General features: G+C 45.8%; 1 protein-coding gene across 4 annotated transcripts in view; it reads left to right on the top strand.

The window, feature by feature from the left end:
• arhgef3 (Rho guanine nucleotide exchange factor (GEF) 3) overlaps positions 1 to 25,000 on the top strand; it is a 57,665-nt gene that overhangs the window by 9,267 nt on the left and 23,398 nt on the right. For 2 of the 4 annotated variants that reach the window (XM_031301381.2, XM_031301380.2), the window contains exons 2-3: positions 2,085 to 2,151; positions 16,339 to 16,401. In XM_031301381.2, coding sequence (XP_031157241.1) covers positions 2,085 to 2,151; positions 16,339 to 16,401 — 130 coding nt within the window. Of the gene's footprint in view, positions 1 to 2,084; positions 2,152 to 4,640; positions 5,134 to 16,338; positions 16,402 to 25,000 lie in introns of those variants that run through there. The other 2 variants (XM_036002123.1, XM_031301383.2) reach the window with 2 other exon arrangements.

The raw sequence follows: 25,000 nt of genomic DNA, 5'->3' as shown, positions 1-25,000 counted from the left end.
TGTATACAAAACTAGGGGTGTAAGAAAAAATCGATACACTTGAGTATCGCAATATTTTATTTTGCAATACTATCGATTTTCAAAAGGGCAATATCGTTTTTTTTTTTTTTTTTTTACGTGCAAAAATATTCCTGTAAGACAGTGGTTTACGTATATGTTTATACCCCCTACCACTAGATGGCTATGCTGAGACGCACCAGTGTCCTCGCCTAACAGTGCCTAGCAGTGCCTAACAGTGCCTAGCAGTGCCTAGCAGTGCCTAACAGTGCCTAGCAGTGCCTAACAGTGCCTAGCAGTACCTAGCAGTGCCTAGCAGTGCCTAACAGTACCTAGCAGTACCTAGCAGTACCTAGCAGTGCCTAGCAGTGCCTAACAGTGCCTAACAGTTCCTAGCAGTGCCTAACAGTGCCTAGCAGTGTCTAGCAGTGCCTAACAGTTCCTAGCAGTGCCTAACAGTGCCTAGCAGTGCCTAACAATGCCTAACAGTGCCTAACAGTGCCTAGCAGTGCCTAACAGTGCCTAGCAGTGTCTAGCAGTGCCTAGCAGTGCCTAACAGTGCCTAGCAGTACCTAGCAGTGCCTAGCAGTGCCTAACAGTGCCTAACAGTTCCTAGCAGTGCCTAACAGTGCCTAGCAGTGCCTAACAATGCCTAACAGTGCCTAACAGTGCCTAACAGTGCCTAACAGTGCCTAGCAGTGCCTAACAGTGCCTAGCAGTGCCTAGCAGTGCCTAGCAGTGCCTAATAGTTTTCTGTGTACTGAATTGTTTACCTAAAGTAGGCTAAACTTATTTGACTTGTACATCATGTCTTTTTTTAAATATTAGTTTTTCTAAAATTATACTTCTAAATCCCAATATACCGCCTTACGCACAGTATCGAAATATATTGGTGGAGGATGGGTCAAATACAGGACTTTGACCCAGGAGACCGGGGATCAGGTCCCGCGTGTCACATTTCCTAAACCCAACCCGTTCGCCGTGATGCTAATTCCTCGAGCCGTCTTTCCTGCTCCGTCTCTTACACCGTTGCACCTGGTGGTAGGATCCCACAAATGGTGGGCGGGCTCAGACACCTCCCAAATTGTCACGTGACAGCAAGCGACCATGACGTACTGTATGTCGTCATTGTCAATATGGCGTAGACATACACGCAGATAGCTCAAAATGTCACACACCGACCAGACGGCCGACCGTCGGCAGTAAAGCCAGTGTGACTGATCAGTCTCCCCGAGTTGGTCCAAAAAGTTCCTCAGAACACACCGAAGAGACGAGACGTAATACGTCTCCATAACAGCAGGCGGCGCTAATCTCTGTTGTCGCCCAAAAAGGAAAACCAGCAGCTGATTGGACGAACGCGTCACGTGGGTCTGGCTTCTGCTTCCGGATTTTGGATTTTGGGCAGACTGTCAGACGGCCGATTATTGGGTTGATTGTAGCGGCAGAGGATGCCGATTGATTTAACTCCCTATTTGAAGTTCACGATATTTAGGATCTCGTCGTTTGTTCGTGTGTCCTCTAAAGAGATCTCTTCAGACTAAATTAAATAATAACATGAAATCACTCCTTTGGTTATGACGTGTAAACTCAACGTTTCTACTATTCATTAGAAATCTGATGTCATGTCCTTTTGTTAATCTTCTGTCCTTCTCTTCTGTCCATCCTTCCTTCCTTCCTTCCTTCCTTCCTTCCTTCTCTTCTGTCCATCCTTCTATCCTTCCTTCCATCCTTCCTTCCTTCCTTCCTTCCTTCCTTCCTTCCATCCTTCCTTCCTTCCTTCCTTCCTTCCTTCCTTCCTTCCTCCCCTTCCTCCCTCCCTTCCTTCTTTCCTTCCTTCCTTCCTTCCTTGCATCCTTCCTTCCTTCCTCCCATCCTTCCTTCCTTCCTCCCATCCTTCCTTCCTTCCGACCTTCCTTCCTTGCATCCTTCCTTTCTTCCTTTCTTCCGACCTTCCTTCCTTCCGTCCTTCCTTCTTTCCATCCTTCCATCCTTCCTACCTTCCTTCCTTCCTTCCTTCTGACCTTCCTTCCTTCCGTCCTTCCTTCCTTCCTTCCTTCCTCCCTCCCTCCCTCCCTTCCTTCCTTCAGGTCGAAGCTGCAGAAGAAAATGTCCTCCTTCTCTCTTCTCTCTCCTGACAGCTGGTCCCTCAGAGGGGTAAGATCGTGTCACACAGTATTAACTACATTATGACATAATGAGCAACGAGGTGGCTCCGTTACAGGTAAAGGAGGAGATACAAGTGAAGAACCTCCACTCATTATGGCTCTAATATCACATACAAATGGAGAGCATGATCTGATTTTCAAATGTGTTTATGTCACGGCATAACCACAACCCTGGGAAAAAATTATACTATCGTTATTTGTCTAGGCTTCCAGTTAAAAGTTATTTTTTTGGGCTTTTCCGCCTTTAATCAACAGGACAGCAAGGTGAGAAAGGAGAGAGAGAGGGGGAGATATGCAGGAAATCATCACAGGTCGGACTCCAACCCTGGGCCTCTGCGTCGAGGTATAAACGTCCAAGTATATGTGCGCCTGCTCTACCCGGCCACTAGGCTTCCAGTTTAGATATCCGTAGATGTGAATAATCCAACGCGGTCTCACGGCAGTTCGTGAAATGGTCACGCTTTTTTTTAATTTATTACTACTCTCTACCGTAGTCGTGATGTGATCACGAAATATGCATCCCATTGAAATACATTACATTAAAATTCGTGGTGACCACATGAAAAAAACGACATAATCGCGTCCTGTTCACAAATCAGTACATTAAATAACGTGACCATTTCATGAACTGCCGTGAGACTGGGATGGAATAATCAGAGCTAAACACTTGGTTTGCCAGGCCTAAAGCCCCTTAAGGCTCTGACACACCAACCTGACGGCCGACCGTCGGCAGAAAAGTCAGTCGGACTGGTCAGTCGGCTCCCCGAGGTCCAAAAAGTTCCTCAGAACGCACCAAAGAGACGCCGACTTGAGCATACGTTCTGCTCGTGCGCGAGACGTAATACAAAAAATGAAAACCGGAAATGACAACGTCACGTGGGTCTGGCTTCTCCAGCCGATAGTAATGGCGGCTTGTTCAATCTCCGACCCAGCAAGTCAGGTCGGCCAAAATGAAGGCCGACGGCCCCTCGGACGGACGACGGCACGAACACACCGACCAGACTCGAGTCACCGACCTCGCCAGACTATGATTACCGGGTTGGTGTGTCAGGGCCATAAGGTAAAGTGGATGGGCAACACGTTTCGGTGAACTATTTTAGTCCAATATGAGATCATATTCTGAACGAGCCGCCATAACAGTCTGTCTTTGAATTTCTGGAGAAACCAGACCCACGTGACGCGTTCGTCCAATCAGCTGCTGGTTTTCATTTTTGGGCGACAATACAGATTAGCGCCGCCTGCTGTTATGGAGACGTATTACGTCTCGTCTCTTCTGAGGCACTTTTCAGACCAACTCAGGGAGATTGATCAGTCCAACTGCCTTGGTCTGTGCCTTCACAGTTGCTATATATTAAGGTATGGATACCCAACCTGAGCCCAACGGGTCCCGACGGGCCGGGCCGGTTTCGGACAGATATTTAGAAATTATGGTCGGGTTCGGTCACATCAACGCGATAAGGCATTTGTTGTAAAATAGTGCTGCGGCTCCTTTAAGAGAGCTCAGTGTGTGTGTGTGTGTGTGTGTGTGTGTGTGTGTGTGAGGTGTCCGACTGAAAGCCAAGTTCATTCATCTGCTCACCAGAAACGGGATTTTAACCCCAACGTTAACGATAACGTCGGCCCTGGGCCTACCGAGTCTCCCTGGTGTTCTGACCACGGTCAGGAAAGGTTAACACGTTGAACATTTTAAATTAAACAGATTATTAACGTGAGCTTGTTGCCCCGTGTGAGCTGATGACCTCATCTGGTGACATTTCTGAATGCCTTCCTACAGCTGCTTAATAGAAGATTTCACACAAACAAACGTAGGCTACATGTGTCATTAGTATGAGAAAAATATGAGATTTTAACTGTGTCGGGCTCGGACAGAAATATCTTAATGCCAACGATCAGACCTCTACTAGGCCACATATGTCAGAGGCCGCACACCTCTGGAGCAACTAGGGGTTAAGTGCCTTGCTCAGGGACACATTGGTTGATGTACCACTGTGGGAATCAAACCAACGTCCCCCACACCAAAGGCATGTGTTATAGCCACCGCGTCATCACCACCCAGAGGTTGCGTGATAATATTAGTCCTGTGCAAATCTCTGATTCGGGGTTGTATTGGTCGCGTTGTCAATCATAAACGAAAGTTTTGACAGAGCTTTGACATCACATGTGAGGGATAAAGTCAGGAAATTTGAGTAAAATACAGGCCAATAGGGCTTAAGTAGGTGTTTTAGCAAAAAACTGAAAGTTATATTCTCTTTGCATGTTTTTGTTTTTATAAACCAAAGTTAGAGTTCCTTGTGTGGCAGTGTCTCTACTGCTGCTGTCTCCTGTAGCTCCTAATTATAGACGGCCTGTTTCCCCCGACGACCGTCACTTCCTGTTTGTCCAATGGGAACTGAGTGGACGCACACGCATGCACGCACACACACACACACACACACACACACACACACACACACACACACACAACACAATACAAACACATTGTGAGGGGGTTCCTGTTCCTGAGGGTCTGTAGATCCACTCAGAGAGGTGAAGCTGAGGAGGTCTAGATTGTGACTGAGGAGGTGGAGGAAGAGAAGAGTAAGGAGGAGTAAGAAACGAAGGAGAGAGCCTTAAAATTTTGGAGTGGAGTGACAAACTGGAGGAGGACGAGAAGAAGAGGAGGGGAGCAGAGTGCGAGACTTCAGAAAAAGGAAAGAAGTAGAAGAAAGAGAATAGCAATGTGACTGTGAAGGAAGGAGAGAGGCAGCCAAAAGAAGAGAAAAGAGAAGTGATCACAGATGCCGTGTGAGGAGGAGGAAAGAACGGACAGCTGATGTGACTTTGGGGTAAAATCAAAGTGACGTGGAGGAGAAGAACAGAGCAGAGGAGCAGCACATGACCGTGTGCAGAGAGCGTTAACTGGCACCTGAACTGTGATTGAGCAGCAGATCTGATCTTAATGATGGGCTGCTGTCTGTTTGTTTACTACCGGGTAAGTCAATGCGTCTTTGTGAGAGATTTATAAATGTATCTCAGAATGCCTTTCAACGATGACCTAAAAAAGAAAGAATTGGGCGCCCGGTTGGCTCAGTTGGTAGAGCGGGCGCCCAGATATATAGAGGTTTACTCCTCGACGCAGCAGCCGTGGGTTCGACAACAACTTGCGGCCCTTTGCTGCATGTCATTCCCACTTTCTCTCCCCTGTCATGTCTTCAGCTGTCCTGTCTATTGAAGGCCTAAAATGCTCAAAAAATAGTCTTAAAAAGAAAGAATTGATGAGTTTGAGAACACGTTGCAGGCCGGTCGCACAAACCCTGCGTTGAATATCTCAAACTGTCTCATCAATATCACACTCGGTTCAAAGTTTCAGCTGCACTCATAACGTTGCTGACCCATTTCTGTGTTTTTTAAAGAGGGCAGGTTCTCGGAAATGTGACACATGGCATATTATGCTCTATACAACGCCCACGTCATTTAAATAACAAATGCACCTGCGCCCATCTGTGGCCCATGGGCGTGCTGGTCTTACAGGGAGGTGTGTTCAGGTGCATTCTGGGCGTGCTGGTCTTACAGGGAGGTGTGTTCAGGTGCATTCTGGGCGTGCTGGTCTTACAGGGAGGTGTGTTCAGGTGCATTCTGGGCGTGCTGGTCTTACAGGGAGGTGTGTTCAGGTGCATTCTGGGCGTCCTGGTCTTACAGGGAGGTGTGTTCAGGTGCATTCTGGGCGTGCTGGTCTTACAGGGAGGTGTGTTCAGGTGCATTCTGGGCGTGCTGGTCTTACAGGGAGGTGTGTTCAGGTGCATTCTGGGCGTGCTGGTCTTACAGGGAGGTGTGTTCAGGTGCATTCTGGGCGTGCTGGTCTTACAGGGAGGTGTGTTCAGGTGCATTCTGGGCGTGCTGGTCTTACAGGGAGGTGTGTTCAGGTGCATTCTGGGCGTCCTGGTCTTACAGGGAGGTGTGTTCAGGTGCATTCTGGGCGTCCTGGTCTTACAGGGAGGTGTGTTCAGGTGCATTCTGGGCGTGCTGGTCTTACAGGGAGGTGTGTTCAGGTGCATTCTGGGCGTGCTGGTCTTACAGGGAGGTGTGTTCAGGTGCATTCTGGGCGTGCTGGTCTTACAGGGAGTTGTGTTCAGGTGCATTCTGGGCGTGCTGGTCTTACAGGGAGGTGTGTTCAGGTGCATTCTGGGCGTCTGGTCTTACAGGGAGGTGTGTTCAGGTGCATTCTGGGCGTGCTGGTCTTACAGGGAGGTGTGTTCAGGTGCATTCTGGGCGTGCTGGTCTTACAGGGAGGTGTGTTCAGGTGCATTCTGGGCGTGCTGGTCTTACAGGGAGGTGTGTTCAGGTGCATTCTGGGCGTGCTGGTCTTACAGGGAGGTGTGTTCAGGTGCATTCTGGGCGTCCTGGTCTTACAGGGAGGTGTGTTCAGGTGCATTCTGGGCGTCCTGGTCTTACAGGGAGGTGTGTTCAGGTGCATTCTGGGCGTGCTGGTCTTACAGGGAGGTGTGTTCAGGTGCATTCTGGGCGTGCTGGTCTTACAGGGAGGTGTGTTCAGGTGCATTCTGGGCGTGCTGGTCTTACAGGGAGGTGTGTTCAGGTGCATTCTGGGCGTGCTGGTCTTACAGGGAGGTGTGTTCAGGTGCATTCTGGGCGTGCTGGTCTTACAGGGAGGTGTGTTCAGGTGCATTCTGGGCGTGCTGGTCTTACAGGGAGGTGTGTTCAGGTGCATTCTGGGCGTGCTGGTCTTACAGGGAGGTGTGTTCAGGCACATTCTGGGCGTGCATTCTGGGCGACGCACAGCAGCACACACACATGCAGAAGATTACAAATAAAAATATTACGGTGTAAATCCTCCATCATAACAGCAATGCTCCAAGGTCCAAACGCGCCTGGCTTTTAAAGGGAATGGGAGATGATCTCTGATTGGTTGATTTCATGTTACGCCCAAAACACCCCTCTGATTAATGAAGACACTAAGTACAACCCTTTAGAACCATGACCCCGGCACACGGACACTTTTTATCAGCCGTCAAACTAGCAAAAGTGGATTAGGACACGCCCTAAACACACCTGCAGCAGGCGCTTCACGCCGTGACCTCAGATCGGTAAAATAGAGCCCTCTGTGTCTACACCATCGGTGGAGGAAGTATTCAGATCCTTTTAATTAAGTAAAATTATTAATACAGGGTACTCGCGGGGTCTTAAGTCTTCAAAAATTCTTCCATTTAATATTCTAAAAATAAGGGCTTTAAAGTATTGAATTTCATTTAGAAAACTTACATTTTTTTTTACATTAAATCAATTTCGTAATGTCATAAATAAATATTTTGTGTTGGTAACATTTAAATTTACTTTTATTTTGTATTTTTTAGTTTCATAGCATAAGAGCTCTAAATGTGGCTACTATTTTATTCATTTTAAAGATTATTTTTTGGGCTTTTCTGCCTTTATTTGACAGGACAGCTAGGTGAGAGAGAGAGAGAGAGAGAGAGAGGGGAAGACATGCAGGAAATCATCACAGGTCAGACTCCAACCCTGGATCTCTGCGTCGAGGCATAAACCTCTCTGTTCATGTGCGCCTGCTCTACCCACTGAGCCAACCCGGCCACATTTTATGCTATTTTATGTATGAAAAGTAAAGTCATTTTACAGTGATTCCCCGCCCCCTGCCACACACATGCCCTGCAGAGAAGAGGGGAAGGGACAGAGAACCAAATTGTGAATTGGGTTTTTTTATACTTTGGCTGTGGTACGGATTAAGTGACCTTTAAAGATGCTGGTACGGAGATTTTGTCACCTTGGGACAGAGCCAGGCTGAATGTTTCCCACTGTTTCCAGTCTTTATGCTAAGCTAAGCTAAGCTAGTGTCTGTTGGATCCAGCTTCATAGAGAAACATTAGATTGGAGTCCGATTTCTCACTCTCTGCAAGAAAGCAAATAAGCTTGTTTCCCAAAATGTGCAACTATCCCTTAAAAGTCACAATATTCTTTAATATAGTCAGTCAACAGGTAGCCCAGAGGACAGACCTTATATGGTCTGGAGGTTGGTTTCTATAGCGACAGTGAGTTAAAGGTAAAGTCTGCCAGCTTACTTAACGTCCGGCCAACAACGAAAAAACAATGCTGACAAACTGCAGGCTTCCTGCTATTGTTCCACTCTGCTGCACTGATCCAACATCCTCCTCCTCCACCTCCTCCTTGTCTCCTCTCTTCCTCCTCCTCCTCCTCTTCCTTCTCCTGCTCCCCCTCCTCCCTCCTCTCCTTGTCTCCTCTCTTCCTCCTCCTCCTCCCTCCTCCTCTCCTTGTCTCCTCCTCTCCTTCCTCCTCTTCCTGCTCCCCCTCCTCCCTCTTCCTCCTCTCTTTCTCCTCCTATTCCTTCTCCTGCTCCTCCACCTCTTCCTCCTCCTCCTTCTCCTCTCCCAGTCTCCTCCTTCCTCCTCTCCTAGTCTCCTCCTCTCCTTCCTCCTCTCCTTGTCTCCTCTCTTCCTCCTCCTCCTCCTCTTCCATCTCCTGCTCCCCTTCCTCCCTCCTCCTCCTCTCCTTGTCTCCTCCTCTCCTTCCTCCTCTTCCTTCTCCTCCTCCTCTCCTTGTCTCCTCTCTTTCTCCTCCTATTCCTTCTCCTGCTCCTCCACCTCTTCCTCCTCCTCCTTCTCCTCTCCTAGTCTCCTCCTCTCATTCCTCCTCTCTTAGTCTTCTCCTCTTCCTCTTTGCACATTCAGACAGTGGACACATACACATCAGTGTCTTGCTCAAGGACACTTTGACATGTGGCCGGGGGAGCCGGGGATCCAACCACCAATCTTGAGGTTGAGGGCCGACCCGCTCTGAGCCACCTCAGTCTCTCTGACAACCACCAGACGAGAGAAAACTCCTTAACGCTCGCTGCACACCGTTTCACACCGGAAACCACACAAAACCATACACACCATTTTGAGATTGAACATGCTTCTGGTCTCTCCTCTCCTCCTCTCATCTCCTCTCTTCTCCTCTCTTCTCCTCCTCTCCTCTCCTCTCCTCCCCTCCCTTTTCCTCTCCTCTCATCTCCTCTCCTCTCTTCTCCTCCTCTCATCTCCTCTCTTCTCCTCTCTTCTCCTCCTCTCATCTCCTCTCTTCTCCTCTCCTCTCCTCCCTTTTCCTCTCCTCTCTCCTCCTCTCCTCTCCCCTCCTCTCCTCTCCACTCCTCTCCTCTCTTCTCCTCCCCTCTCCTCTCCTCTCCTCTCCTCTCCTCTCCTCTCCTCTCCTCTCCTCTCCTCTCCTCTCCTCCCCTTTCCTCTCCTCTCTTCTCCTCTCCTCTCCTCTCCTCTCCTCTCCTCTCCTCTCCTCTCCTCTCCTCTCCTCTCCTCCCTTTTCCTCTCCTCTCATCTCCTCCCCTCTCCTCTCCTCTCCTCCTCTCCTCTCCTCTCATCTCCTCTCCTCCCCTCTCCTCCTCTCCTCTCCTCTCCTCTCCTCTCCTCTCCTCTCCTCTCCTCTCCTCTCCTCCTCTCCTCTCCTCTCCTCTCCTCCTCTCCTCCCTCTCCTCCCTCTCCTCTCCCTCCCCTCTCCTCTCCTCCCCTCTCCTCTCCTCTCCTCTCCTCTCCTCTCCTCTCCTCCCCTCTCCTCCTCTCCTCTCCTCTCCTCTCCTCTCCTCTCCTCCTCCCCTCCCCTCCTCTCCTCCCCTCTCCTCCTCCCCTCTCCTCCCCTCCCCTCTCCTCTCCTCCCCTCTCCTCTCCTCTCCTCCCCTCTCCTCTCCTCTCCTCTCATCTCCTCCCTCTCCTCTCCTCTCCTCTCCTCTCCTCTCCTCTCCTCTCCTCTCCTCCTCTCCTCTCCTCTCATCTCCTCTCCTCTCCTCATCTCCTCTCCTCCTCTCCTCCCCTCTCCTCTCCTCCTCCCCTCTCCTCCCCTCTCCTCTCCTCTCCTCCCCTCTCCTCTCACACATACAGCTGTTTGCCCTCAGTGACCTGTCTTGTCAGGTCTTTGTGTGTTTACTTCCTGTTTTTCGTCGTCATGGCAGTGTACAGGAACTGTTTGGCTCATTCTCACTTGTTTACGTCATCGTGATCATGTTGTTATTAGTACTTTGATACTAATACAGTCATAGTATTTGCACTATTGCAGTTTAAGCGTGATCTTGTTCTGCTGATTGGATATTCTTGGTAATATTTTGTGAATGAAAACTGCCAGCGAGTTAAGGAGCAACTTTCAGCCGTCCATTATGCTAACGATCAGATCTCACAACCGTGCACGGTGCACCTCCTCATCAACAAATGACATTCAGACTGAAATTAGCGAGTTACTACAAGTTTGTCCAGTTAATAACCCTTGTGTTGTCTTCCCTTCAACCTCGAAAACCCCTTTTGCTTTTTCCAACGTTTTAAATTTTAAAATTTTTCTTATACACATTTTCAGCGCTTATTTCTACGTCTCATATTTTCTGATATAAAACAAAAATTTAAATCGGGTCAATGTGACCCGAAGTCATCACAAGGAGAGTTCTGGCCCTCGGCCTTCTGGTTACCTTTAAAACCAAAGCAATGCGACCAGCGTTCAAAATTAACTTTTTCTTCCACCAGCCAAATGGCTAGTGAATGTTCAAGTTTGACCAGCCACTTTAATAGATTACCATTGTTTTTTTGGCTGGTGATTGAAGCAAATCTACCAGCCACTTGCATATCGTCACCTTCCTAAAGTAATTGCCTAAGTTATTTTTTGACAAAATTTATTTTTTTGCCTAAATCATCTCCTCATGGTGCTGGCCACCTCTGGTAAAATTGCCTACATCCTCAGTTGAACAGGTCTTGTGATTCCACACCTTCAGTATAATGGCCTAAGTCAAGCGTGTGGCTTAGGCCATTTAGTTTTTTGTTTTCTGAAAAACCTGAAAAAATGACTTAGGCCATTATTTTAGGACGGTGACGATATTTTACCAGCATTTGGCTAGTAGATGGTCAGTGTAACGCTGATCAGTTCAATTTTCTAAGCACAAACAGACATTTGGAAAAACAGAAAAATGGGTTAAAATATCCAATTTTTAATTTTTTTTCCAACTTGACAAATTAAGAAATTGGATCTTTAAACTGTTTTTCCAATTTTCTGTTTTTATTCAGAGGATCAGAAATTTAGAAAATTGGGCTCCAATTATTCAATACTGTAATGGTATTCTCTCCCTCTACTTTGTGGAATATGAAGGACATTAACTACATATGGACCAAAAAAAAACAGATTTTGGGGTCAGAGATGCAACTGATGGTTTGGAGTGGGGGGGGGGGCGTAGCTAGGCGGAACGAGGGAGAGAATATCAGCAGCTGACATGTTGCAGGTTAATTCACCAGGTTCCTACATGTGGAGAATAGCACCGACACGAGCTTCACACTGCGAGCGGGTACGCGCCACACACGGCGGAGAAGTTGAGAGAAAGGAAAAAGAGAGCGTGCTGTGGCGTCCGTTCTGTGGCGTCCGTGCTGTGGCGTCCGTGTGTGCGTGCGTCCTTGAGAACTGTAACTGGTATAACTTATGTTGTCAGTTAATTGGAGCGTTGACCGGCATGACATCACCATATGTCAGACTGACCTGTCGGTCGCCGGTCATGGCCGAGCACGTGAAAACCGGACTATTCCGGTCACCGGCCGGTCTATCGGTGCATCTCTACTTTGATGCTTCGGATCATTTTGCAATACAATCAGGAAGAAGCTTCAGAGGCTTCACAAGACTTCGTTCGCCCATCACTACACTAAACAGCAACACATGAGGCACACATCCCACAACTCTGTCAAAGTGACGTCAAAATGAATGGCAGTCAATGGGATGCTAACGGGAGGTGATGGCTTGGTAGCATCAGAATGGCGCCATAGGAGGTTCGGGTTGTGAGGAGACGGTGACCCCCTTGGGAAAAAACAGGAAATAGGAAAACTAACAGAAAACATGAAACCAACTAAACAAAGAAACTTGACAAGGGACTAGACGTGACATCAAATCAAACGCTGCTCTCAAATCATAAACAAAGTGATCAAAATGATATTCACTATCAAGCAGTCAGTAAACAATACACCAACAAATACAAAACATATAGTTCTCAGGGAGAAGTACATTTTTAATCTCAAAACAAATTTCATATTTTTCCATCATTGTCTTGACTGTCCGTCCACACCGCGGCCGACTTGAGCTTCTGAAGATACAGGAAGTCATTCATTTTCAAAGGAAGCTGCTTCTCTCAGCTGCAAGGAGCGGCAGATCTGTCGGCGTCACGTTTTGGGCGTTTTGAGCGACCAGAGCGTCAATCAGAAAGTTGAAAGTAGGTCAACTTTATGGTAATGAGCTATGACGCGGTTCAGCGGCAACCAATCAGAATATAGACGTCCTTCACGCTGGCTGATTCCAGAGAAACATACGATGTAAACTTTGGTTCCTACCAAAACATTAGTTCAGAGAAAAAGGAGGAGAAGCTCATCATGGCCGTTGCTGGGTTCCCTATCATTTATGATATTTGCGTATAGGGACCAGTTAACGTTACCTGCCGGTCACATGGTCTCTAAACAGTCCGCTCACGGTGAAGTCCTGCACGGATCAACAGCTGGCGGCTGCTCGCTCTGCCTGCACGCTGCTGCGGTTCAGCGGCTAACGAGCGAGCTAACTGCTAACAGACACCGCTGCGACCAACAACCAATACACATTCTGTCATTATATATGTCATTTATAAAAGGTTTCTAGTGTCAGTGTATTGGCCGTGCAGTGGCTGCTTGATCTTTTTCCATGATGAACATAGAATGCTGCTACGTCAGAGCGGCCAAAGCCTCAAACAGCTTCCCCGGACTTTCTGACCAGCGTCCTCGACCGGGCGGCCAGAGCTTCTTTGCAGCTCAAGTCGGCGGCGGCGTGGACGTACAGTTTGATGAATGAAAACGTGTTCTATCATAGAAGCTCAAAATTGATCAGAAATTACTACTCTGCTTTGCTCTTTGCAATTTCTTTTGTTCTTCCTCTTCCTTGTACCCCTATTTTTTACCGTACTGTACCCTGCATCTCACAAACTCGTCCTTTGTCTCTGTGATACTGTCATTCTTGTTCTTTGTTGATATAAACCTGCAACCAGCCAACATCTATTAAGCAGTCAGTACTGTTACTGTAACAAATGGAAAGAACAGTGTTCAGGGCCATACAATTTGTATAGTACAGTATACATTGTACAGTATACAGCCTACAATGCACTGTACTACATACAATATTAAAAGGGAGTAAACATGTGATCCACGTGCTTCCTCTTGTCTTTGGGCTGGGTCAGGCCAGAGCACTTTGTCGACATCACGAGCAACATTGTCCCTCCTGAGGCAACGGGGGAAGAAGCCTCTTGTGTGCCGTATCCAGCCCTGAAAAGTCTGAGTGAGATCTGCAAATTGTTTTACCATGTGAAATGGTTTAAGGTATTGACAATAGACTGCACAATTAGTTAAATGACTTCATGCAACTGAGAACTTTGTTCAGCCAATGGGTTTTAGTGTTTTAGCAATAGAGCTCAACAGTCCCGCCCACAGCGGGTTCCGGAAGTAAAAATACAACGCAATTTCTCCATTGACATTTGCAGTATAAGCCATAAAATCGTAACCGTCGATGGTAGACTTAAAACCAGCTTGCGTACATGACTAAGCGATTGTATATGCTCATATAGACGCCACAAATCATGGGGCACTAACCTTGTTTAGAGATAAATGTCTTTTATTCGCGATGTCTTGGATAAGTACTTCATTACCCACAATCCTGAACAATCCCACAATCCCACAGTGATGCCTCTGATTGGTGGAGCTCATGCTGGTGAGGAGGAGGGGGGAGGGGGAGCTGCTGCATGATCCGTCACGAGGATTTACGACACCGCACGAATCACGATCTGTGTGTCACGCTTCTGACGTTAGCCTCTGCCGGGAAGCTAACGTTAGTTTAGCTAACAGCTAATTCGGCTAACCGCTAGCTGACAGCTTGATTCAGTCTAAAATAACGTTAACTCAAACTTAACACTGGGTAAAGCCGTCTACAGCTGACGTAACAGCCGTTATATATGTTAACGGTTATTTATTAGTTATTACATGCTGTCTCAGCTAGCAGTTAGCCAAATTAGCTGTTAGCTAAACTAACGTTAGCTTCCTTTGTTCAGTGGTGCGTGGTGGTTTATGGGATGAGTAGTTCCTTCGCTCTGAGATGACGATGTGTACACAGTCTTGTACCTTTGACTTTTTGGGGATTTTCTGTTCGTTTTTTTACTCGAAATGATACGTTGTATGTTTACAAGTCACGTAGCGTCTGGTTAGCCTAAGGCACAGCCTAAAACTCTTTACATACGGATTTTCCCAGACGTCTATGGGACGTCCCCAGAGGAGGGGCAGGACTGTTGAGCTCTATTGAGAACAACTAAATACGTAGAGCAGTAGTGTGCACATCCCCACCAGTGAGGTGCAGGTCATAAAGGGGCTGGATACAACTGAAAAGAATGATAATACTCCCAATACGTTTATTATTGTGCTGCAACATTTCGACCCCTCCTTCCTCGCCCGAGGAAGACCCGGCAGGGTCGAAATGTTGCAGCACAATAACCACAATTAGCAGAGGGCGGGCATCTCATTCTTTTCACTTTATTTTAGAGCTGCAACGATGAATCGATTAATCGATTAGTTGTCAACTATTAAATTAATCGGCAACTATTTTGATAATCGATTAATCTGAGTCATTTTTTTATTAAAAGAAATCAGATTTCTCTGATTCCAGCTTGTTAAATGTGAATATCTTCTAGTTTCTTCTCTCCTCTGTGACAGTTAACTGAAGATCTTCTAGTATCTTCTCTCCTCTGGGACAGTAAACTGAAGATCTTTTGAGTTTTGGACAGAACAAGACATTTGAGGACGTCCTCTTAGGCTTTGGGAAACTCTGATCCACATTTTTCACCATGTTTTGACATTTTATAGATCAAACAACTAATCGATTAATCGAGAAAATAATCGACAGATTAATCGACTATGAAAATAATCGTTAGTTGCAGCCCTACTTTATTTAAATAACAATTTCTGTTTTGTCCATTTCAGTCTTTCCACGTTTACTCCACTACATTTATCAGATACATGCAGTAACTGAACATGAGATTAGATCATAAAATATTGTTGTTGTTGTTGAACAAAAGCCTTCTCAACCCTGAGACCTTAGTGTGATGAGACAATGCTTCTTTGTTCCTTCCTACTTTTCCTTCTTCACCTAATCTGGAAGTATGACACTCTCAAAAACTGTACATTTGTTATTAACCAGAAGAAGGCAACACAATGAGTACTATTACTTTGGATACTTGAGTGCTAATGAGCGGGTTAATACTGTAAGCTTACAGCTAGCTAACAAACTGTAAGCTGTGGGGAGAGTTGCAACCAAGGGGGTAAGCCAGCATCCACAACGCATACCTCCTATGGCGCCATTTTGATGCTATCACCCCCCGTTAGCATCCCATTGACTGCCATTCATTCTGACGTCACTTTGACAGAGAATAACTTTACATCTGAAGAGTTTAAAGACTCTATTTGTCCATTGTTTATTTCTAAAGAAACACGACAATGTATAAAAGGCTCCATTACCTTGTAGCTCACGTTATGGCTCCGTAGCAGACGTTTTTATAAAAATAGGCTAAAGATTGGGTCATAACCACGAGACTTACTGTCTCATAGTAGAGGAATTACCGTATAGTACAGGAGAAGCTCTCAGGCAGTTTGGACTTCCATTAGCTGTTTAAGTTTAATTACTAATGTTAACTATCATTGTAGTGATCAATAATTAGCCTGTGTCTATGTTATCTCCTTACATATACCTACGCTCTCCGTCTCTGCTAGATTGGGAATGATTGAGATTTCTCTTGGCACAGCTACCAGAAGACTTCCAACTTTCAGACAGGTTGCTCACGTCACATCTACGTCTTCAAGCTCAGTTGGAGGCTGCTCAGTAACGCTCAGCCATCACCGGGAAAGAGACTTCACTGGTCTCCGTCCAGAGACACGGCGTCACATTGTCCATTTCTTTTACTGTCTATGGTTGCAACTGGCGAACTGATGCTGTAGTTTTCCGACGTATCTCCATTCAATGCATGCGTATAGTATATATGTGTGTATTTTGGCCTGTGTGTGTAACCTGTAAGTTTTCTTCTTCTTAAATACAAACACTTGCTCTCCATCTAACATAATGTTTGCTGTGTGTTTGTGTGTTGCAGAAGAAGAGGAAGCAGGCCAGCAGAGATGCAGAGGCCCTCAGTCTCTGCAGTCTGGACATCAACGTAAGTTCAGCTCCTAACTAACTTCTCTGTTGTGGTTCAGTGTGTCCGCTTTGGTGTTCTTAAAAGTTAGGGTTTGGAATTAAAATACCCCCACATCATCACATACCCTTCACCATACCCCCACATCATCACATACCCTTCACCATACCCCCACATCATCACATACCCTTCACCATACCTAGAGATTAACATGGTTTTATTTCAGTTAGCCTAATAGCTGGTTTGATTTGCATTGAGAGATGATTTTATGGAAAGTACCCCATGCCAATCTCTAGGTATGGTGAAGGGTATGTAATGATGTGGGGGTATGGTGAAGGGTATGTGATGATGTGGGGGTATGGTGAAGGGTATGTGATGATGTGGGGTATGGTGAAGGGTATGTGATGATGTGGGGGTATGGTGAAGGGTATGTGATGATGTGGGGGTATGGTGAAGGGTATGTGATGATGTGGGGGTATGGTGAAGGGTATGTGATGATGTGGGGGTATGGTGAAGGGTATGTGATGATGTGGGGGTATGGTGAAGGGTATGTGATGATGTGGGGTATGGTGAAGGGTATGTGATGATGTGGGGTATGGTGAAGGGTATGTGATGATGTGGGGGTATGGTGAAGGGTATGTGATGATGTGGGGGTATGGTGAAGGGTATGTGATGATGTGGGGTATGGTGAAGGGTATGTGATGATGTGGGGACCAAGGGAACTTTATCAGGATGCATAGTATCCTGGATCCATGAAATAACTGGCCTTTCAAAATAAAAGTCTGCCTGCCTCTATGGGAATTTAACATAGTGGTGTACTGACTTATGCCCCCTGTATTTTAAGGAAGAACATTTATTTATTTACGATACATTATTCATTCACAAAGAAAATTGGTGTCCTTAAAGACTGGATTTTTACAATTTTTTTAAATTAAGGCATTAAGATAAATTTCCAAAAGATGATTTTTTTTTTAGTCAACTTTAGCATGGGTTTATAAATGTATGAACACCACTATAGTTCTGTCCATATGTTTTGTTTTAAATTAAATTAATGAAATTGTTCAACCACCTGAGAAGGTGGTTTTGAATTTGTCTAATCAAATAGGCTAACAAGCTAACAGGCAGCTAAATGCATTGTAGACATTCATAGACCAGGCAGTACCTGTGATTTTTGAACTTTGCACTTTGTTATCTCGATCTCTGACTGTGGATTTTTGTATATTCGGACCCTCTGGGGCCCCCAACCCTCTTGTTGGGCCCATGTCTGTATTTTTATCCCTCTGTCAGCAGCGGTTCTTTCCTGGGCGTTTCCCTCCCTGCTCACTCTAACACAGGATGTCCACCCTGTTCAATATATACCTCAGTGTGACAAACAGACCCAAACACACCACCAGTCTTATTTTGTTACAAACCAGCGCTGGCAGACAGAGAACCTGGAATAAATGACATGCTATTGTTTCTCTGCTGTTACTCCCTGCAGCTCAGTGAGTCACACACATGTCATTTAACATGACCTGGAGACTGCTTTAACTGATTAAAAGGGCAAAGGTCCTGACAGGGGTTTAGATTTTATATATTTACATATATGTTAACTTACATAGACACTATCTCTGTCTCAACTGGTGAGGAATCAAAATCAAAAGTTTTATTTTGTTGATAGCTGTCATAATAATAAAGATAACTAGAGATGCACCGATTACATCTTTCTAGGCCGATTCTGATTTCTGATTTTCTTTGAGTTAGACCAGCTGATACCGATTTTAGCCGATTCCGATTTCATTTTTTCTAACCACTTTACAGCACACACACATATTTATTTTAACATGTGTTTAACAGATAATGGATCACTATAAAATAGAACTATATAAATTACTCCTGGTGTGGGACAGTCACACACATCTAAAGAGCAATGTTAGAACCATTTCCTTCTTTTCACATCAATATCAACTAAAGAAATGTGATTTAGGTTTTTGGTGTCGTCCCTCCACGCCCTACTTTCTCCTTGCAGGTGTTGCATATTGTAAACTTGTTATCTTCTGCACACACGCTGAAGAATTCCCAAACAGCTGACATGTTGCAGGTTAATTCACCAGGTTCCTACATGTGGAGAATAGCGCGGACACGAGCTTCACACCGCGAGCGGGTACGCACCACACGGCGGAAAAGTTGAGAGAAAGGAAAAAGAGAGCGTGCTGTGGCGTCCGTGCCGTGGCGTCCGTGCCGTGGCGTCCGTGCCGTGGCGTCCGTGCCGTGGCGTCCGTGCTGTGGCGTCCGTGTGTGCGTGCGTCCGTGAGAACTGTAACTGGTATAACTTATGTTGTCAGTTAATTGGAGCGTTGACCGGCATGAAATCACCATATGTCAGACTGACCTGCTGGTCGCCGGTCATGGCCGAGCACGTGAAAACCGGCCAATTCCGTTCACCGACCGGTCTATCGGTGCATCTCTAAAGATAACCCAAAAAAATAATAAAGATAACCCAAAGAAGTTGTAGAGGACCTTAAGAGAATTGGGGGCCGCTAAGACAAATGATAAGAAGCCAAGAAACACAGGACTAAAAATTAAGGGTGTCCTGAATTTCAAGAAGAAAGAGGTTGCTAATCATTTTAATACTTACTTCACTTCTATAGCAGAACAGCTGGTCTCAAATCTGCATCCTTCCTCTGCATTATTTAGCATAGATAGGATAAAATCATTATATAATAAACTTGGAGCACTGCCCAACTCATTTCCTTCCAGAAGGTTGAGATATGGGAGATGGAAAAAAAGCTCTTACAGCTAGACTGCTCTAAGGGCCCTGGGTTAGATGGGTTATCCCCTCGGTTTTTATGAGATGCCGCTGCCCAAATAGCCCCTTACATCTCCCATATTTTTAACCTGTCTGTTGAATCGGGTGTTTTCCTAAATGACCTCAAGAGGGCCAAGGTGGTTCCCCTTTTTAAAAAGGGAAACAGCCATGATCCTGGTAACTGCAGACCAGTCTCTAGTTTGTGCACAGTCTCAAAACATTTTGAAAAGTTGGTCAATGAGCAATTCAATGAATACATGAATAAAAACAACTTCATGTTTAAATTCCAATCCGGATTCAGGAAGTCACATTCTACCAGTGGTGGAATGTAACGAAGTACAAATACTTCGTTACTGTACTTAAGTACATTTTTCACGTATCTGTACTTTACTTAAGTACAGTCAATAGTGCATACTTTTGACTTTTACTTTGTTACATTTTGCAGCAATTATCTATATATACATTTCTACAACGTTCCGTTACATTTTCGTTACATTTCAGATCAGTTTTTCCCCGTGACAAACCGTCTTCCTGACCGTCACACGTTTGCAGTCCGCAGGGAAGCCTTCAGCAGCGGCCGTCCAGCTCCCAGTGCCACTTGCGATATTACAAATCCCACTATGGCCACGCCAAGACCCGCCCTTCAATAGCATTGATTGACCAGGCGCGTACTGCTCCCGGTACTACTGCTGCTCCTGTTACTACTGCTGCTCCTGTTACTGCTGCTGCTCCTGTTACTACTGCTGCTCCCGGTACTACTGCTGCTCCTGTTACTACTGCTGCTCCTGTTACTACTGCTGCTCCTGTTACTACTGCTGCTCCTGTTACTACCGCTGCTCCTGTTACTACTGCTGCTCCTGTTACTACCGCTGCTCCTGTTACTACTGCTGCTCCTGTTACTACTGCTGCTCCTGTTACTACCGCTGCTCCTGTTACTACTGCTGCTCCTGTTACTACCGCTGCTCCTGTTACTACTGCTGCTCCTGTTACTACTGCTGCTCCTGTTACTACCGCTGCTCCTGTTACTACTGCTGCTCCTGTTACTACCGCTGCTCCTGTTACTACTGCTGCTCCTGTTACTACTGCTGCTCCTGTTACTGCCGCTGCTCCTGTTACTACCGCTGCTCCTGTTACTACCGCTGCTCCTGTTACTACTGCTGCTCCTGTTACTACCGCTGCTCCTGTTACTACCGCTGCTCCTGTTACTACCGCTGCTCCTGTTACTACTGCTGCTCCTGTTACTGCTGCTGCTCCTGTTACTACCGCTGCTCCTGTTACTGCTGCTGCTCCTGTTACTACCGCTGCTCCTGTTACTACCGCTGCTCCTGTTACTGCTGCTGCTCCTGTTACTACTGCTGCTCCTGTTACTGCTGCTGCTCCTGTTACTACTGCTGCTCCTGTTACTACTGCTGCTCCTGTTACTACCGCTGCTCCTGTTACTACCGCTGCTCCTGTTACTACCGCTGCTCCTGTTACTGCTGCTGCTCCTGTTACTACTGCTGCTCCTGTTACTACTGCTGCTCCTGTTACTACCGCTGCTCCTGTTACTACTGCTGCTCCTGTTACTACCGCTGCTCCTGTTACTACTGCTGCTCCTGTTACTACCGCTGCTCCTGTTACTACTGCTGCTCCTGTTACTACCGCTGCTCCTGTTACTACCGCTGCTCCTGTTACTGCTGCTGCTCCTGTTACTACCGCTGCTCCTGTTACTACCGCTGCTCCTGTTACTACCGCTGCTCCTGTTACTGCTGCTGCTCCTGTTACTACCGCTGCTCCTGTTACTACTGCTGCTCCTGTTACTACTGCTGCTCCTGATACTACCGCTGCTCCTGTTACTACCGCTGCTCCTGTTACTGCTGCTGCTCCTGTTACTACCGCTGCTCCTGTTACTACTGCTGCTCCTGTTACTACCGCTGCTCCTGTTACTACCGCTGCTCCTGTTACTGCTGCTGCTCCTGTTACTACCGCTGCTCCTGTTACTACTGCTGCTCCTGTTACTGCTGCTGCTCCTGTTACTACCGCTGCTCCTGTTACTACCGCTGCTCCTGTTACTACCGCTGCTCCTGTTACTGCTGCTGCTCCTGTTACTACCGCTGCTCCTGTTACTACTGCTGCTCCTGTTACTACCGCTGCTCCTGTTACTGCTGCTGCTCCTGTTACTACCGCTGCTCCTGATACTACCGCTGCTCCTGTTACTACCGCTGCTCCTGTTACTACCGCTGCTCCTGATACTGCTGCTGCTCCTGATACTGCTCCCGATACTCTTGGTCATATGTGAAGCATCCGTTCACATAAGGTTAATATACAACCCATATATCTATCTTAAAAACACTCCTGGTCCTCCTCAGCTGTGAAGCCACGTACTTATTGTCCAAGCCCGTATGTTCTCGCTAGATAAATGTGTGCAGCATTCACTGTCCCGTGGGAAATAATGCAAGTGGAGCTTCCTGCAGATCACCCTGATAGATAACCAGAATTGTAAGTCAGAATGTAAACTGGGCCACAGATAGTAAGCACAATTACATTAACCTAAAACTAACTTAATTAAAATACCACAGCCCATAGGCCTACTGTTTTTTTATTATTATTAGAATATAGACAGTAAAAGAATAAATTGTTATGCAAGTACTTTTACTTTTAATACTTAAAGTACATTTAAAATCAGGTACTTTTTACTTAAGTAGGGTTTTCATTGTTGTACTTTTACTTTTACTAAAGTAAATATATCTCTGGTTATTTGTACTTTTACTTAAGTACTGAGATTCAGTACTTCCTCCACCACTGCATTCTACTGAATCATGTCTATTGTATTTATCCGACACCATACGCAGGGAAATAGGTTGTGGAAATCTCTGCGGTATGGTGTTATTGGATCTTCAAAAGGCATTTGATACGGTGAATCATGACAGACTGATTGCCAAACTTGAGGCCTTGGGGGCAGACAGCTCCACCTGTAGGTGGTTCAGGTCTTACCTATCAGGGAGGGAACAATTGGTGGTCTTAGGCCGGATACACACTGGATGCGTCGCGCGAGCGTGGCGTTTCTGTTGCGTCTCAGAAGCGTGGCGGCTGCGTGGATTCTTCTGTGTCCTACCACCAGAAGCATGTCTGACGCGGCGCTGCTGCTGCTGCTAGGTACAGGGAGGGCTGATCTCGGGACGTAGCGCCCACACATTCAAACTCTGACAAATGGGTAAGTGGGCTGTCTGTTTATAACAACTTAGTGTAGCTGTAAAGAGCCTACAGAGCCTCTCTGATGTTGGACCGTCACTCAGAACACACACTACGTTGCGGCATCTGACGCAATTTTGCCCGGAGCCGCTATGTCAGGAGTAAGGATTGTCTCGGACACGCAGCAGCTGACTTGTAAACAACTCAAATGTTTATTATGTTCGCAGTTCCTTCTGTTACATATCATAGTCACGACCACGGTCAAAAAACTGTCTCCCTTCTACTCCCGCCACCTCATTCCAAATCACTTGCACACCACCACCTGTATAGGTGATCAGCCAAAGTAGGCGGAGCTGAGACACCAGATACTTACTCTAATCACAAAACACTCATGACAGACAGAACAAGCAATATCATAATAAACCATAGCTAATTATACTAACAAAATATGAAATAACATAAAATAACATAAATGGCTCCAACACACTACGTTGTTATTGTAGCCTCTCCTCCCCTTTATATATCAGCTTGTTCCACGTGTGGGGAGAGAGTTGTTAAACATAAATATATAGCTACTGATCTGATTAAAGCCAGACAACGTCGGCAGTACTGACTGCAAAATATGTTACAGAATATTTCGTTCTGTATGACAGGTGCAATGTTTGAAAATCTTTTCTCTGAAATTTTTTATTACATTTCTATCTACATTGATGTCAAAACCTCGAGACTTTCAAACATCAAGATGTCATTTATTAATATGCATTCGTGTCTAAATGACATATAAACATATTTTCCTATTCTATTTTGCCTGGAAACGCTTCCAACACGCTCGCGTCTCGCGTGAAAAATAGGCGTCGGTTCTATTTCTAGCAGGCACGCGTCTCACGCAGGCAGTGTGTAAGCTCTGACCTGTTAACATGGGAGCCGAAATATAAACGGACACGCCACGCAGCTGACACACTCGCGAGACGCTTCCAGTGTGTAACCGGCCTTAGGGGGAGTGCTGTCTGACCCTAGTGTAGTTGAATGTGGCGTTCCACAAGGAAGCGTTCTCGGGCCGTCCTTATTTTTAACATACATTAATGATATGGCAGACTCCGGTTCATGTGAATTGTTTTTGTACGCTGATGACTCTGCACTTTTAATGTCTCATAAACAACAACCAAAACTAGAGAGTACCCTGAGCTCTGAGCTTTCGTTTGTTTGTTTGTTTGTTGTTTATTTGAATAGGGACAGATACAAAAAACATAGATTATTACATAAAGAACAATCCGATGCCTGTATCACAGTGTTTATAGCCATGGCTAATTCACAACACCTTGAGTAGATGCTTAGAATTTAGGGTCAGTTTGAATAATGTTGAGGTCAGTACAAAAACGTCAGTAAAATACCTGGGTTGTATCCTAGAAAACAACTTGGATGGCAGGAATATGGCCAACAAGGTTTTGAGTAAAGTCACGGGGCTCACCAAGTTTTTAGCCAGAAGCTCTAAATTTTTAGAAAGGTCAATGTAAGAGCCAATTAGTGCTCTTGGTATAAATAGGAACCAATATTTGGTTCCTCAGATGCACCCGGGAAGCACATACAGTTTTTGACCATACGGACACACAGACACACGCACACCAACGCCACACAAGCAGTAATTTGTCTGGAAACCAACGAATATCTCATGGAAATAAATTGAACCAGTGGTGTTAACTGCAAATATGACTTGGACTTTCATTGATCAAAAAGGTAAAAAGTGCGTCAATTACTCTACCCGTAGAAGAGCACCTCAGGGGCTTAAAGGAACACGCCGACTTATTGGGAATTTAGCTTATTCACCGTAACCCCCGAGTTAGACAAGTCCATACAGCGTGTACAAATAACAAGATCACATGACACACAGCCATCTTCTAACTGTAAACATACTGGGAACTATATTCTCAGACAGGTTTGCTGCAAAGCAAATCATTCCGCCCAAGTACTATATTCTTCCGCCTGAGAATATAGTTCCCAGTATGTTTACGGTTAGAAGATGGCTGTGTGTCATGTTACGTTGTTATTTGTACACGCTGTGACTCTACAAATCACAACATGTAAATAGGAACATGTTGGCGTTATTTTGTCACTTATTGGGAGCAGTAGGATTACTGGAACCATTCACCTGCATGTTCTGTGACGGGCTGCTGCTGCTGGAGCCGGAGATGAGAAGGGTATGTATGGACTTGTCTAACTCTGGGGGTTACGGTGAATAAGCTAAATTCCCAATAAGTCGGCGTGTTCCTTTAAAGCTTGGGTTTAGCCTCTACAGTCAACAAAGATCATCTTAGCAAACGCCTTAATTGTAACCCACTTTGAATTTGCATGTACCTCCTGGTTTGAAGGCCTAACAAACTGACTTAAAGGGAGGCTGCAAACAGCACAGAATAAATTAATAAGAGTAATTCTGAACTTGGGCCATAGATCTCATATAGGTAGGTCACAATTTGTTGAGCTCAACTGGCTCCCTGTGGAGTCTCGGGTTAATATGTTAAGACTGACCATGATCCATAAAATATTGTTTGGTAGTGTCCCAATTTTTTTGTCGTGTCTTATAACAAAGGTAAAGGACACACACAATATTTATACTCGTGGCAGCATATCTGACCTGTGTCCTTATAAATTTAAGACAGTGTTAGG

The sequence above is a fragment of the Sander lucioperca genome, chromosome 6 (genome assembly GCF_008315115.2).
Source record: "Sander lucioperca isolate FBNREF2018 chromosome 6, SLUC_FBN_1.2, whole genome shotgun sequence".
In the NCBI taxonomy this organism is placed as follows: Eukaryota; Metazoa; Chordata; class Actinopteri; order Perciformes; family Percidae; genus Sander; species Sander lucioperca.
This window is presented reverse-complemented; position numbering and strand designations above follow the sequence as displayed.